Source organism: Colias croceus, chromosome 1, assembly GCF_905220415.1.
Source record: "Colias croceus chromosome 1, ilColCroc2.1".
NCBI lineage: Eukaryota > Metazoa > Arthropoda > Insecta > Lepidoptera > Pieridae > Colias > Colias croceus.
Genome location: NC_059537.1, coordinates 9,046,459 through 9,063,624, shown reverse-complemented (window position 1 = coordinate 9,063,624; position 17,166 = coordinate 9,046,459). Strand labels below are relative to the sequence as shown.

The window sequence follows — 17,166 nt, the reverse complement described above, 5'->3', positions numbered from 1 at the left end:
ACATATTTGGGCTTGGTATCGATCCAGTAACACCCCCTGCTATTTATATTTTCAATATTTTCAATGTACAGAATTGACCCTTCTACAGATTTATTATATATGTATAGATAATATTTAAGAGCATGAAAGAAAAAAAAAGCATTTCTTCATAATGCTATTATTACCACAAAAAATATTTTCTTAAATGCAAATTTTAAGAGAAAATAAATTAGACATGTGGAGACGTTATACATACAGACGTTAGAACAAAGCCCACTATAAGAATAACGTCATTTAGGAATAAGACGATTTTTAAACATTAATAAAAACCTAAATATTTCCAAAAAGTAAAAATTACTGTTAGTTTTTATCTAGTTTTGATTAAAATAAAAATAAAAACAAGTAGCAAAAAATTTTGAAAATGTTGTCATTTTGGAGCACCCTGTAAAGTCTGTATTTGTATGAACATGATTGGAGATCGCGCCCGCTTATGCTCATGCGTAAACGATGATATTCATAATCAACTTTCTCGAATTTTTATTAAATAAACCTATGTTTTTGTTATATTCACTCAAAAGATTGTCTATTCTAGTATGAAAATACAAAAATAAAAATCTAAAATACCTTGATATTATTTTTTTATGAGTATTTTTCTTTACAATGTAACATTTATTCAAAATATGTGGGAAAAAATGCTTCTAATAAGTAAAATAAGCATGCCAGGGAGTAAGTAAGGTAACTAATATAAAGTTTGGTTATCTAGTTAGCATCAAAATTTACAAGAGTCTCACAGGTTAAAGTTTATATCACAAATTTTAATATCGAAAAAAATCGGCAAATCAGCGCCGAAAGCTCGAATTTGCCCGACAGACAGCACCTTTTTGAGGCGGCGCGCCGCGACAGCTGAGGGGTTAAACAGTAAATACATAGTTTTTTATATTATTTGTTCAAGTAAATTATTCTAAGTTAAACAGTAAATACATAGTTTTTTATATTATTATTAAATTCTTATTGAAATGCTTAACTAATTAATCAATCTTTATTAAGGACCTCTTAAGAGTAAAGGCCTCCTCCTGTTTTCTCCATTCTAGTCTGTCATTTGCTTTTTTCATCCAATTTTCTCCAGCTAGTTTCAGAATTTCGTCTAGCCATCTCTCAGCCGGCCTGCCACGGTTTCTCTTACCACTGGGTCCCTTCCATACCGTTACTCTTTTGGCCCACCTGTCAGCCTTCATTCGAGCGATATGTCCGGCCCACTTCCATTTTAGTTTTTTACATTGTTCCAGAGCGTCAATCACATTTGTTGTTTTTCTTATATCTGTGTTTCTTTTTTTATGTTTTATTTTTAAATTTAGGATACTCCGTTCCATGGCTCTTTGGGTTGTCTGAATCTTTTCAGTCGTTTTTTTGTTAAAAATCCATGTTTGGGACCCATATGCGAGGGACGGCAGGATACACGAATCCAGCACAATTTTTTTCATCTTGATTGGAATATTGGATTTTAGAATTTCTTTCATACTCCAAAATCTATTCCAAGACATATTCACACGTCTCATTAGCTCATCCTGATGTCTTGAACTTGAAAATGATACCCGTTTGCCAAGATATATGTATTCTGGTACATATTCTAATAAAACATTTTTAATGTGTATTGGTATCTTAGTGCTGTTTGTCATTATTTTAGTTTTTGTTGTATTTAGTTCTAGCCCAATTTCATTACTGATGTAGTTAATTTCATTTATCATTGATTCTAGTTTAGATGAGCTTTCTGCAAAGAGTACAATGTCATCGGCAAATCTTAAGTTGCTAAGAAATTGACCGTTGATGTTTATGCCTTTGGTTTCCCACTTTAGTGTCTTCATTATATTTTGTAAAACGCTAATAAATATTCTGGGTGAGAGTGGGTCACCTTGACGGACGCCTCTACATATATCAATTTCTGTGCCTGTTCTATCTAATATTATTTTACTTTTACTTTTCATATATATGTCCTGAATGAGCTCTATGGTTTCTGTTGGTACATCACACTCTTGTAAAGCACTCCACATGCTACTATGAGATATTGAGTCAAATGCTTTAGCATAATCAATGAAAGCTAGGTAAAGCGGGCGATGCATTTCTAAGTATTTCTCTATAATGAGTTCCAGTGAGTGTATGTGATCTATAGTTGAATATTTGCTTCTGAAGCCTGCTTGTTCTACGGGTTGAAATTCTTCGGTGTATTTTTCAAGGCGTTTATCAAGGCAAGAGGCGAACAGTTTGTAGAGGTTTGATTGTAGGCTGATTGGTCGGTAGTTACCAAGGTCGTTAGGATCCCCTTTTTTGTAGAGTAGTATTATGTCCGATTTTGCCCATTCAGTTGGAATTTTCCTCTCATCGAGGATTTTATTGAACAGCTTGGTTAAGGGATGTGTTAGTAGAGTTATACCTGTTGAAATGGCTTCATTCGGGATGTTGTCAGGACCCATGCTTTTTTCATTCTTTAGTTTCTTTATTCTTAAGGAAATTTCTTGTGCGGTGAACCTAGGTAGTTTTTTATTATTAGTTGTAAGGGGTGTTTCTATTATAGATGTTGTTTTGCAAGTGTAGAGGTCTTTATAAAACTCGGTGGCTTCTTTTAATATTTCATTCCTACAAAATGTATTTTTGTTGTCATGCTTTTTATTCAATGAAGGTATCCATTTTTTGGTTGTTGCCAATTCTTTTAAACTCTTTTTCACACTTCTTGATGTGTTCAGATGTTTTTTAATCTTAGTAAGCCTATGATCCTGGTATTCCTTTCTAATAATTTTATGAATGTTTTTAAATAAGAAACTTCTTTCTTGTTTCTCTTCTGATGTTAGTTGTTTTTTGTTCACCAACTCATTTCTTCTTTTTATCAGGTCTTTGGTTGTGTCTGAAATAATAAAGTGGTTTTTTGTATTTTTGTTTTCATTACTTATAGATTTTAAACTTTTATCAATAGCTTGCTTTATTTTATCATAATACTTCTCTATTCCGTCATTCTCCTGTGGGTTTATATTATTTAAATTAGATTTTAATGCTTCAATGTATTTCTCTTGTAGTTCTTTAGTTTGTAGTGAAAATTTATTACCTTTATATGTTGTTCTAGATTTTTTTTTCTTAGTCAGCAATAAAGTGCTTCTCAAAAGTCGATGGTCACTCGGGAATGATAAGTTTATTGTTTCAAAGTTTGTAAATTTGCTTTTAATGTTTGATAAAATGTAATCTATCTGACTTCTCTTTTTACATGGAGAAAGCCATGTCCAGAGGTTCTTATTTTTCTTCTCAAATAGGCTATTGATAATGAAAAGATTATTTTCCCAGCAGAATTGGATTAGAGTTGTTCCTCTCTTGTCTCTTTTTCCAAAGCATGAGTTTCCCAAAATTCTGTCTTCGCCTTTAATTTTTTGACCAACTCTGGCATTAAAGTCTCCTAAGATTATAACATTTTTGCTGCATGGTATAAGAGTTTCTTGTAATTGTTCATAGAATTCTTTTATTTCTTGATCGGTAGCTTCTGAAGTCGGTGCATAGACTTGGATAATGGATAGAGCTGTATTATTATAATTTAAGTGTAGTGTGCATATCCTTTCATTTTTTGCAGTAAAGCATTCTATGTTATTTTTTAGGTGTTTTTTTATGAGGAATCCTACACCGTATTTGCCTTTAGTTTCGCCAAAGTGGCAGAATATATGGTCTTCAGTTTCTTCTATATTATAGCCTGTACGTCTAATTTCTGATAGACCAATGATATCATATTTAATAGTTGATATGGCGTGTTTGAACTCTAGTAGCCTTTCATATGATAGTAGTGATCGAGCGTTGTATGTACATATATGTATTGGATGGAGTGGAGGGTTGTGGTCTTTGACCCCCGCGGTGACCGGCCGTATTGGGGGACTTCGTTTATTTGTTTTTGTGTTATAAGTTTTTGTTTTACTTACGATAGGAGGAGGCGCTGGTTGTTAATCATTGTTTTGGTCATGGTTATCTTGCTGGTTTGATGGGCTATTCGTATTTTTACTTACTAAATAATTTAGCATACTAGGCTTAAGAACTCCCTCTGTACTAGCTGACCTTTGCAATGCACAGTGTGTTTTTTGTTTAATATTTCGTGTCTCTTGTGGTCTTCTATCTGTTATTTTATGAGGATATCTGTTATTTTATGATATTTAATAAAACTGAACCAAATATCTTGTGTTTAATTTTATTAACAAAACATTATGAAATCATTCCATTTAATTTTACTACATTTTAAGCATCTGTAGTTTGTTTTTTCAACAACATCCTGATTTCATCTGTGATTTCAAATTTTGGGCCATGTCCAGGAATTATCCAATTTGCTATATCAGCAATCTTTGTTCTATTTCTCAATTGTTTGGCAGGATCCTCTGATCCTGCTTCTTGCCAAATGCTTTGGTTATTAATATCTTCATACTTCTCAAACAAATCACCTTTAACAATCAATAATAGTATGAATTTATTTATTGATCACAGATACACACAACAAGAATCTATACATATATAATAAATCTGTAGAAGGGTCAATTCTGTACATTGAAAATATTGAAAAAATAAATAGCAGGGGGTGTTACTGGATCGATACCAAACCCAAATATATTGTGATTAAAAAAATTTTTGTCTGTCTGTCTGTCTGTCTGTCTGTCTGTCTGTCTGTATGTGAAGGCATCACGTGAAAACTAGCGGTTGGATTTCGATGAAACTTGGTATAATTATACCTTATTATCCTGGGCGTAAAATAGGATACTTTTTATCCTGGAAAAATACGTAGAAAAAAATTAATCTTAATTTTTCAGTTTTATCCATAGACGTTGTTCCGTAGAACCGCGAACACACGTTGCGTATTATTATAGGCCTAGCCGTATTTGGGAATTGGGTCCAATAGATATTTATAAGATGTTATTGACAGAGGTACTCAAAATGGAGAAATAACCATCCACGCGAAGACCGACATCCGCGCGGACGGAGTCGCGGGCGGAAGCTAGTACTTAATATATCTTATATCTTTCTTACCAGCAATTGCTATATTCTGTCCTTCAGATTTGACTAGAACTGTTACATCTGATAGAGTATGACCAGGTGTTGGAATTATTTTAACAAAATCATTTATCACATACTCTTCACCTAAAATGTAGTTAAAGTGTTATTCATTATACATACACTAAGTATAACACTTCAATTTAAATTTTTACTAACCATTTTCAAATGGATGAATATAGTACTTATCTCTAAATGATATGCTAAAACCGACTATATGGGTTGCTTTAAGAAAGAGATTATTATTGCCGGTATGATCTGAATGTCCATGTGTTGATACCACAAAATGTATATCGTCAGGGGTTAATTGATGTTTCATTAGAGCTTAAACAAATTCAATGAAAAGTTAAGTAAACACACAACATAGTACAAACAATCTTCATCATTTATATTTTATACAATCATTTTATACCAGTCAATATTATTTCCGAGTCCCAGGGAGTCATGGTATCAACAATTATATTGTGAGGACCTTTTACCAAAGTACATGAACAATTTGCCATCATTTCACCATCATTATTAATAAAGGAATAACCATCATGCAAAACAACCACTTCACACATTTTGGAATATCCCTAATATCTGTTTTTTTTTTAACAAGAAAATTGAAAATTGAACACGAAAAGTGAACTCTTATCCTATATTGTATGATATTCTCTTATAAATATAAGTATTTCGTATATTTAAACTATATTTAATAGAGATTTATTACGAATAATACTTTGTATGCAATCGATCAGCTGTTACAGATGATCAATTACCTATTGTCATACTTGAAGTTTATAAACAGCTGACACTGACATGATACCTCATACCTGTAAACAGATGATCAATACCCCCAAAGTGCCCCCAAATTCTAAGGAAATTTTGCTCACATTATGTGGAAAAAATTTGATCAAAATGTTTATATAAAACATGTCATATGAAAGAAGTCTAATCTAATGTATTCCATATAAATTTTGGTTGTTTGGTCGAGCTCAATTTAGGATTAGGATTTTTCCATGCCAAAGTTTTTATTTAATATAAAAAGCTAACACCTGTTTATAAAAAAAAGACTATTCAATTAATATATTTATATAATATATACTTAAATGAAAATTATTCATTCATATAATAAATCATACTAATATTATAAATGCGAAAGTAACTCTGTCTGTCTGTCTGTCTGTTACTCAATCACGCCTTAACTACTGAACCAATTTGCATGAAATTTGGTATAGAGATATTTTGATACCCGAGAAAGGACATAGGATAGGTTTTATCCCGGAAATCCCACGGGAACGGGAACTATGCGGGTTTTTCTTTTACTGCGCGGGCGTTAGTAGCTTACTAATCTGCGTAGTTTACTAATCTCTACTGTATCGTTTGGTCAAATTTATAATCTTATGACTAGTAACACTGACTAGGTGATCCGTCCCTTTCTTGAGCTGTCTTTGCCGGTTATTTTTAGGTTAAAATTCTAAAATAAATTCAAGAAAGCAGCAGTGATACATTTGTCATGTAGGTTATTTTAATGAGAAAACGTGCGCAGAACTTAATTAAAGAAATATTTAAGATAATTGCGCACTTATCCTCCTTGAAACCCCTTTGTCAAGTGGCTCAGTCCCATTGTATTCTTTGTTTACCAAGTGTTATGAAACAGTAAGAGGCACTGTCGCTAAAGCAGCGTCAGGCAAATTAACAATGTCGGGAGATGTACAGCCGAGAAAACGTAAAGATAAGAAAAGGAAAAAAGGTCAGTATTGATTTAATTTATTTTATTCTTCACAAATCTAGATGAATATTATTCCGTTCTGTATGTGTTACAGATGAGCTTGGCGTAGAAGAACCTCGTGGTACAGCTGCTACTCTCGGCGAAGGCGATGTTTTCATACACACTTACCATGATCATGGTACTGGTGGACATTGGTGTGCTAAAATAATTTTCTTTTCACTCCTGACTGTCTTAGTTACATTAATTGGACTTATTATATTGGAAAATAGGGGCCTTAGTGAATGTAAGTATTAATCTTCAAACATATTTGCTCTATAAAGCATACAATACAAATTATTCTTGCACAGTTGCTTTGTTATTGAGTTCAAAATATAAAAAAAACTTCACAAACATAATGGGTCATATTTGAAAAATAAATTAAAAAATATTTTATGTGCTATGTTAAGTTTAATTCGTGATTATTTTATTACAGTGGAAGCTAATGCTGTTGAGTCCCGATACTCTGGGGTTTTAGAAGGTTGGATTGAGGATGTTCCAGATGATGACCACCACGATGAACATACTCTAGAATTAAAACATCCGGTAAGCAGCTTATGTTTAATCAAAGTCAAATATTATTTCTCTTGAGGGTCAATTTTCATAATATCTCAAATTACATACATCATCTCAAATTTATAATCTAGTCTAAATCACAATTCTATAATTCCAACATGGAAGCTCTGCACAGATATTTAGTTTAAAAAAAATCTATTCATTTTATAATCTGTCTTATTTTTTGAATAAACATGAATATTACATTTTCATTTTTTATTCAAATTATTGATTCAATTTATTATTTAAGTGATTTACTACATATACTTATTACACAGACACATTATCACCATAATATTGATTCAAGGCTGTAGAAAATTATATTTTTGCTTTTAATTAGATTAAATTGTTGAGCACCTGCATTAAAGTTACATTGCAACCCAAAATATAAAGGCAAATATTTTTTCTATTAATTAAATAGTAAAGTTAACTTACTGGAAAAATATTATTGTATTAAATATCAAAAACCTTATTAACTTTTTAAAATTCTACTCTTATTTAAAAACAAATGTGTTTCAAGTGCACATTACAGTTATACATTCTTAAATAAATTATGAATTCCTATTGTACCATACTGTTTGTAAACATCACAAGGATGATGAAGATTTACATGATGATGATCATGACGATCTGCATGATGATGATCATGAAGATGTAGAAAGTGATCATGAAGAGGAAGATGATGAACATGAAAGTGAAGAAGTTGATCATACTGAAGATGAAGATGCTGATGAAGTACAAAGTGATGATGAACAAGAACAAGAGGTGATTAATAATAGCTTTGAGTTGCATTAATAACCTTTATTTATGTATTTTTTCACTACAATTTTTGTCTTTATTGTTAACATATGAACAGGAGGATGAATCTATTGCATATAGTGCTTACCGAAACATTTATGAAAAAATCATAAAGAGCAGTAATATAGATAAGGATGATGCAAATGATGAATTAGTTGATGAACATGTTGAACAAGATGACGACGATGCAGATGAAGATGATGTTGAATATGATACTAAAGAAGACGATGATGAAAACGAAAGTAAAGAAGAAGATAATGGTGATGATGATGACAATGAAACAAATGAAGATGTTGATGATGAAAACCAAATCGACGAAGAAAATAATGATGATGGAGACAATGATGATGAAAATGAAGTAAATAACGATGATGACAATGAAAGTAATGAAGAAAATGATGAAAATGAAGTGGAGAGTTTTAACAATGATGAAGTTGATGAAGACTCATGGCAGAATGATGAGGTTCTCAATCATATTAAATGAGTTCCAGTTTTTGTTTAGTTTGGGGTTCCATAGTCAAGTATTGATTTCTAGTTTTTTTTTTTTTTTTTAATCCATTGTATTAAATTAATACAGTATCTATGGAACCCTGTGGTGTGTGCACTGTTATTTTGTTATCGTGATAATCTTTAAGAGATACTAAAAAAATCATATACTTATCTTTTGGTTTGATTGGCAATTAACAGCATTGCTTTCTAAATTTAAATTTAACCAAGAATTATTTGGAAGTGATATAATAACATGATATATATATTTATTACTATTTTTTTATGAGACATGTTAAAATTAGACATATAACATGAAGAATTTAACAATAATTTAACCACACTCTTAAAAGCATGTGCTTTTAGACCTGTATCAGTTTTATTGATTGGATTTTGTTTTTGAATTTTTTTTACATAATTTGTAAGTAATATTATAATACCTATTACATTATCGAGAATAATGTGAGTAACTGAAATTGATTGCGTTTATTTTGTTAGATTTGTATAATTTACTATATCTAATGAATTAAGTACCTATTATAAAAAAATAATTTGTCTATTTGCTAGAAGGCTCTGTCTATATACATAGTTATCTTAAAAAATATCTCCACTTATCACAATCTCGACTGACGCTAGAGGCCCACCACAGATTCAAAACCTCATGTACAGAAATAAAAAGTTTCACATTTATTCATCTTTAGATTGGTCAATAACAAATTTCTTTGCAATCCTCCCTCTGTTAATTTACGTAATATAACAACAAAAGTTTTAATAGATAAATTATTGCTTTTTAAATATTCGTGTTGGGAGGAAGATAATAGAAACTGTTGCTCGATTAATTTTGTCATAATATTATTTATTTTGTGTAAATTCATAGTACATAACAAACCCAAATACAGTCGAATGGAGAAACTCCTCCTTTTTTGAAGTCGGTTGATAATTGAATTGTCTTTTAGGTCGAAGATAACGAAAACGATGACGATGATGACGACGATGAAATCGTTGAAAAGATCGAACGAGAGATATCTGATGAGGATATTATATCTGGAGAGGTTACCAATATGGATGAAATAAAGGAAGATGATGATAATGATGATGATGGTAATAATGAAATCTGTATTTTACAAAACCTTATGTACTCTCATAAACTAGAATAAGCTCTGTATATGAAGAGCCAGTGTTCATCTTTATTAATGTATAAATTTGAGGGGGGTAAGTAAAAAATTGAGGTTGCTCCGGGCTCCCCCTTGTAATACTAAAATTGAATATTTTCAGTAGTTAAATTAATTTATGCTATATATTATGACTGCTTGCTTCTGGCTTCTAGTCCTTTATGTTGCAAACATTACAATAGTAAATTTTGACTAATAAAGCAGGATTAATAAGTTGAATTTCTAGGAAAAAAATTTTCTCACAAACAGATGCATCAAAAGAAGAACAAGAAGAAACAAAAGAAGATGCGACAGAAGATGACGATGAACCACCAGTCGAACGCATCACAATACCGCCAGCGGGCAAGCCATACACAGAAGTAAGTTTATATTCAGCTCATTTTGTGCAAATATATTGTTTTGCACGAAGCCGAAATCTCAGATACTCTATAGTATAGCAAAAAATTGAGTCTATACAAACCATAACCATTTTAGCATTGTGTCTTTTTTGCGGTAAAAAACATATTATTGTGATTGTTACTGCTTAAAATTATTATTATACTTTCCGCATTTTTCCATTATAAAGATGAAACTTCAACATTATCCAAACTACTAGTAATCTATTATCATATAATATACTATTACATATCTACTTGGATTATTCTTAACTTACAAATATATATTTTTTTAACAGATTGAAGAAGAACCTCTTCAAAGCACACCAGATACCCTTGCCGCAGAGGAAGAATACGAAAGACAACAAGAGGAATTAAGGCGGGAACGTGAAGCACAGGCCTCACAAGGCAGTGAGTATAGTCATAGAATTTTTTTTATTTTTTAATATGTATTTCGCTTCCTGCTTTATTAATACATTTAACATGATTAATTAGAATGTTGTGTGGTTAACCGTTTGCATATTTTACTAAACATTATGTGTTTGAAGAAATGAAAATGTGTTGTGAAAAATTCCTCTTTGGGTCAATTTAAATAAAATTCTACGTATTTAAAGTGTTGCACTAAATACATATCACGAATATTAACCTTGACTAATTCTCAAATTTTAAATACGAAGTAAAAAAAAAAACTTATGGATAGTCAAGAATAAAAACATAAAAAATTCCAATTTTTTTTAACATGACACATCCAGTTTAAATAAAATTTAAATTTTAACAATTCCTATCAATTTGAAAACCTATAAGTAACATACAGTATTCAGCATCCCAAAGCACTCGCTTTAAAAATGTTAAATCAGGAAAGCGAAATATGGTTTTTCTTCTTTTATCTACGTAAATCGTCCACGATACGTAGCATATCGATATAACATACTTAACGAATTAATTACGATAATAAACTTCTTCTGGCTGCTATAGTTTTCTTTTTGCATAGCATTTGACACATGTTTGATTTGAAATAATAACAAAAACGCCCTCAATGGCTGTAGTGTAAGCTATCTTAAGGATTTGTATTTAGTTTTTTTTATTTGTACTAAATGCTATTTAGTTGCAAGCATTTATTTTTATAAGGATAGGTACTTACTAATTTACGAGCTGTGATTATACGTTATGAAAACTAACGACTGAATTTTTATTAAATTAGATTTAATGAAAAAAATTCTTAAATTTAATATAGAAACCTTCGAGATACCAGGAACAAAAATATCGTGGACTGTTTTCCATGCTAATTTCTTAATACCTAATCATTTTATATGTATTTTAACTAATTCACAAAATCACATGCCTGAATATCGTGTGTAAATATTATAAACAAACCAATTTATTGTCTGGTAGTATTTTGCTTACTTTTAATTATTTTCACATTTATGTAGAAACCATCTTCAACTCTCGATTCTATTAATCATCGCGATACAGTTTCGGATGACGTCACTCAGAATCAGAAAATTACATGTAGTGCTTTGTTTAAATGGTGATGGATCGTAATTTTAAAACAACTCAAATTAAATAATGAAATTTAACAAAGCCGCTTGAGAACTATTTCTTGAATGTTTTCGTTAGGAACGGCGGACAATTAGTGAAACAAAAATACCTCGTTGTTGAGAACGCCTGCGTAATTTCGCATCGCCCACGCACCTCGTAAGTCGTACGAGAAACTTGCTTATTTGTGTCAACTGCAAGTGCGAACGTGCACGTATGAACTATTTATAAAAAGTATTCAATTTACATATTACATGACATGAATTCAATACTCTCACTGGGATTAGACATTTATCATGGCTTCGTTCGTATGGAAGGTAAATTAAACTATTATGTAACACTTACAAAAGCAACGCGATCAAAATAAATCTGATGCTAAAATTACTCAAATTTTACTACAAACACTTTCTTACAATTTGCCAGTTTTATCATTTAGTGGAAATTGACAGCATAATATTTAAAGACTATAATGAAAGCTAGGGATAGAAAAAGAAAATGACGATTTCGGCAAAATCACGCGTATTAGACGGAAACATGTGTTCTGAGATGGCGCATATGTTGCAGTGTGGCTGAAGCTGGTGGTGGGCGGCGCACTGCTGGTCGCCACGCACGCGGTCGTGCGACGCGCCACAGCACGGCGTGGTGCGTACTTTCTCAATATATTACGCGATTTCTTTTATCAAATATAAAACAAATATTTAATTTTTATTTAAGTTTTCATAAATTTACATTCAATTTCGATAAAACTTATAATAGTAAATTAATCTAACAGATGAACCGGAAAATGACGAACAAGTAGTTAGGGAAGATCCACCCGTGATAGATAGGCGCATGACACTTATTCCACCAGCGACTGAAACGAAACAAATTATTCAGCCTGTTCAAGAAGAAATTGTACAAAATACCGCACCTGCACCTGTACAATCTGCACCGGTATTGAAAAGAGATTTAGAAGACAATAAAGTTGAAATTAAAAAGCATGTTGAAGAAGTAAGTAAAATACTTGGCCTTGGTTCTACAGACAAACCTTTTCAAAGACTATATCTGCTTTTGTTTTACATTTCCTAGGAAATTCAAGAGCATGATAAAGATAAAGACAATGAAAAAGAGCTTTACAGTGACGAAGATGAGGAAGAAGAAGAAGAGATAGACGAAGAAGAATTGGAAGAGGAGGAGGAAGAGGAAGAACCGGTGAAACAGGAAGTTATTGCTAAAAAAGTTGAAGTGAAAGAAACTAAGAGTGCCGTTGTAGCAAAAGCACCTCCAGAAGTAGAACCCGATGAAGATTCAGAGGATGTTGAAATAATTGACGAGGAACAAATAGAAGAAGAATTGGAAGAGGAAGAGGACGAAGTGGAAGAAGAAATATCGGATGTCGATGACACGGAATTATTAAATCGTCTAGAAGCTAAATACGGTCGACTGCCGGAACCGGAGAGGCCGGGCAAAAACAGTAAACACCTCTCGTCAACGTGTACTCGCTTCATAACCACAGCCTTGGCATGCGCAATAACATAACATAAATTCTTATTTGGCATGACTAACATGTGAGTGAAATTAACTTTTGTTTGTTGTCCGTATTTTTCTAGCATTACCTTAATGATACCTGTAAGTTCAAATTGGTTTAAAAATTAAAGATACATTCTACCTACTTCGTTGTTGATATTCTTTGGTGTCGTTAAATATTAATATATTGTAATTACAAAGGTTGATGTGTGCTGTTGATGTTACAAATAAATCTACAAATCATGATTATATGTCATGTATATTTTTGCAGAAGGTGGTGGAAACAGTATAGAAGACGACTGGCCGGGCGAACCTAACGATCCCTACTGGAGTGAACAACTTGACCTTGCCGAAGATGAACTTCGACAGGTATGAATGCGCCTGATACTTTCTCGAATATGTAAACTAATAAAAACAAAAGAAATAGGTTATCCACATCGTGAAGATAAAAATCTGTCTACTCTCGGCACTAATTAAGGGATTAATTTACATATTTATAAATTATCTTTAAATAAATATATGCATTGTGCCTAGAAATGTAGGCTAGATAGTATGTCGGCTATTGGCTCAATTTTCGCTTTAACCGATCTTAATTTATTGTATAAATTATAATAAAAAATGTAAAATTTTGAAAACAAAATTTCAAAAATTTGCTTTTATGGTACTTTAATACCAATTTTTAATTTAGAATATTTTATTTATTGCGTTTCAGGATTGGCTAGAATAACACTTTTTTGCCTATAACTGCTCGTTGTGCCATTTTTTTCATAATTTCCTCCCCTAAAATCTCGTCATAAGATGCGTCAGACTGTTCTGCGCGCCCGCACCCTGCGCAAAGTTCTTCTGGCGATCTCTTGACGATAATCCTTAGAATAGTTGCCATCCCCTGTATCTTATAAGTGTCTGGTAGACATTGTAGTTTGTTTGAAATGTTGTGTGGATATGCATGTGAATGGTTTTTTTACTAACGTATGGAGGGAGCGTGGTCTGCGTGCGAGCGACGTGTGTCAGCAAAAGAACTACAGAACAGTGCTCGCGGGCAATGGCTCGCTGCGAGAGCGTTGGACATGATGGCTGAAGCAAAAAGGGATAATAAATTACTGTCCCGAGCTATTGCAGCATATCTACAGTTGCTCAAAATGAATGAGCGCTTGTCAAATAAAAGGCTGCTGGAAATCGCTCAACGGGCCATCGATAGAATACAGTTTAGAGGTTGGTGTTTACTCCTTACATGTTGTATAAAAACTCGAAATATTACATTTAAAACAATACTGAATAGTACAAACGTATTTTTATAGTCTCTTGTATGTTAATCCTACTTTTTAAAATAGTCAATTCGTTGTTCTAAAACAATACATCTACCTACCAATAGTTATATTAGTATAATGCCTGTTTTAGGAACATATTTGAATGCAGAACCAGTTTACCGCTTACTTATCCGTCGGTTTCCAGATGATGTTCACTATAGAAACAATTTAACAATATGCTTCTTGATGGCTAACAGGTGAGAGATTTGTATTTTGAATAGTGATTAATCAATTATTTCAGTACGCAATAACTAAGTATGAATACATACTATTTTGTTTTCCAATTTCAGAGCCGACCTAGCAGACGAAGTCCTTAAGGAAACTATTCGAATTAAGCCAAATGATCGTGTAGCTTTAGCTCATTATGGTTTCGTTTTAAAAACGCAGTATAATAAATTAGAAGAAGCCATAGTATATTTACGTAAAGCTCTCGAAGGCGATACAGGGCCGGCGTGCGAACCGCGCTTTTATTATCATTTAGGTGATGCGCTGTTACTACTACAGAGGTTTGATGAAGCTCATGAAGTGCATAAACGTGGAGCACGCCTTGGCCATTTCCTCTCTCCATCTCAAAGATCTCTTTACAACGTGCCACGACTGAAAGGTCAACCTTGGTGGTCTATAAAAGAAACGCCATATGCCAAATTAGCACAGGCCTTGGAAAAGTCATGGCGTGAAATTTTGAAAGAAGGCCTAGCTCTTAAGACGTTATACGAAAAAGAAAAAGAAGGCTTAAAAGAACGCGGAGAGTGGTCGCAATTGGATATATTTGTGAGAGGTCGCGAAATTCCTGGAAGATGCAAGAAAGCGCCAGTTACTTGTTCAATAGTTCAACAAGATACTGCAGCTGCGGGATGTAGGAGAGGCCAAATTAAATTCAGCTTAATAGATCCGGGAACCCATGTTAGACCTCACGTCGGCCCAACGAATTGCCGACTTCGTATGCATTTAGGCTTGAGTAATACCAAAGATACCTTTATAAGAGTGGATAAAGAAACCAGGTAAGAGAACATGGTTTTAGGTGACGCAATTAGTGTAATTTTGAAAAAAAATTCAAACATTTATTGCCAACATTTAAAAACCAAAATATATAACTTTTTAGTCTAATTTTCTCTTTCCAACAGAGCACTATAAAAGAATGCCATTTTTAAAAGCTAACTATTATTTTCCATAGGCAATGGGAAGTGGGTAAAGTATTCATATTCGACGATAGCTTCGAGCACGAAGTGTGGCACAACGGTACAGCGCCGCGGCTCGTGCTCATAGTGGACGTGTGGCACCCGGACCTCACGCCCGCCGAACGACGCAGCTTACCCGCGATATAAATTATTTGTGCTATTCGATTCTTATAATAGGAATGTCAATGACCCAATGTGTCAATTTCAAAAAATGTCAGGTCAATATCACTCGAAAAATAGGTACGATTTTCTTGGAAACCTTTCCTTTTGCATTTCCATCATCGTTTGTTTTTTATTGCCTGTCTCAATAAAGCCCTATCTTAATTTGGATCGTTGATTATTAATTATTATTTTGAAGTAATGATGACGAAACAAAATGGCGCAGAATCGATCCTGTTCTTGTTTGAATCGCATAGTATTAAGTTTTTTATTTGTACGTGATCTGAAATCTGAATAAAACTAAAAACTTAATTTTGAACGTCTCCACACCATTCTTTGCATTGTATGAAAGATTCCCGATGTGAGTTGTCATGTGATTAATAAATAAAATAATAATAAGTTAAATGAAACATTTAATATAAGTATGATTTGACTTCTTTCGAAACTAGAATATGTAAGATTATTCATATGTTTTAAGTCAATTAAATTTAAGAGTCAATTGTTTTATACCTATATGTATGTTTAAATTATAAGGTAAAATTAAATTACAACGCAGCACTATTTTAACTATATAACCCTATTTTGAATTCAAATATCTCAAAATAATATATTTAATGAAATTGAATTTTCTGTTACAACAAATGAAAGCATTTTCAAAGTACATAACATAACATTATGTTTTAAGATTTATGGTTTATCAAATAGTTTTTCAACCAATTTTGTATTAAGTATAGGTATATTATGTTTTGTAAAAATATATTTACAATGCTCATATTTATGCAATTTTATTTCACATTCCATAAAACGCCACTAAAATAAAACTACACGTAATAATGTATTTCTTGTATATTTGGTATAAAAGTTTCCCAAATTTTGTTTTATAGGTAATCTTAAACTAATAAAGCTCATTTTGTATTTTAGTTACAGATATTGTGTGTATAGTATACACGCATATTTTAGGAGTTAGGTGGAAAACGACATATGTCACTCTTACTGTCTAGTATTTGTAAAGTTCAAGAATAGATAGGGAGGCGAAGAGGGGAATTTTCTGCAATACTCGAGCGTGGCAGTTTAAGATATGAGAGATACCTTAGACCTAATAGAACAACCTTATTAACTATTTAGCTCTTTAAGTAGTGACGCGCGCCCAGGATAGACGATCAGATTAGTAAAAAAAAATCGATAGTCTGAAATACTCGAGCGCGTCAGATTAAGATATTGGGGGTTGATTTTAGTGTTTTAAGACTAAATTTAACTAATCTGACCATAAGTCCTTGACGCCGCCGAGTTATAGGGTCGCGAACT

General features: G+C 32.4%; 2 protein-coding genes across 4 annotated transcripts; one reads left to right on the top strand and one right to left on the bottom strand.

Moving 5' to 3' along the window:
* Window positions 1-4,173: 4,173 nt before the first annotated feature.
* Window positions 4,174-5,755, bottom strand: LOC123693559 (metallo-beta-lactamase domain-containing protein 1). Its single transcript, XM_045638724.1, has 4 exons — window positions 5,453-5,755; window positions 5,200-5,364; window positions 5,017-5,127; window positions 4,174-4,436 (listed from the first exon to the last, which is right to left on the bottom strand). The coding sequence occupies exons 1-4, from the start codon at window positions 5,601-5,603 to the stop codon at window positions 4,237-4,239; spliced, it is 627 nt and encodes a 208-aa protein (XP_045494680.1). The 5' UTR covers window positions 5,604-5,755; the 3' UTR covers window positions 4,174-4,236.
* Window positions 5,756-6,452: 697 nt separating this feature from the next.
* LOC123693186 (aspartyl/asparaginyl beta-hydroxylase) lies at window positions 6,453-16,635 on the top strand. Of its 3 annotated transcripts, XM_045638178.1 has the most exons (16): window positions 6,453-6,775; window positions 6,849-7,037; window positions 7,227-7,336; window positions 7,940-8,110; window positions 8,202-8,606; window positions 9,586-9,730; window positions 10,051-10,160; window positions 10,475-10,586; window positions 12,276-12,353; window positions 12,484-12,701; window positions 12,780-13,164; window positions 13,489-13,586; window positions 14,195-14,429; window positions 14,616-14,721; window positions 14,815-15,525; window positions 15,699-16,635. In XM_045638178.1, the coding sequence occupies exons 1-16, from the start codon at window positions 6,724-6,726 to the stop codon at window positions 15,847-15,849; spliced, it is 3,276 nt and encodes a 1,091-aa protein (XP_045494134.1). In that variant the 5' UTR covers window positions 6,453-6,723; the 3' UTR covers window positions 15,850-16,635. The 3 variants fall into 3 exon arrangements, with proteins under 3 accessions (XP_045494134.1, XP_045494145.1, XP_045494147.1); XM_045638189.1 differs by lacking the exons at window positions 7,940-8,110; window positions 8,202-8,606; XM_045638191.1 differs by lacking the exons at window positions 14,195-14,429; window positions 14,616-14,721; window positions 14,815-15,525; window positions 15,699-16,635 and adding an exon at window positions 13,930-14,188.
* The last annotated feature ends 531 nt before the right edge of the window (window positions 16,636-17,166 follow it).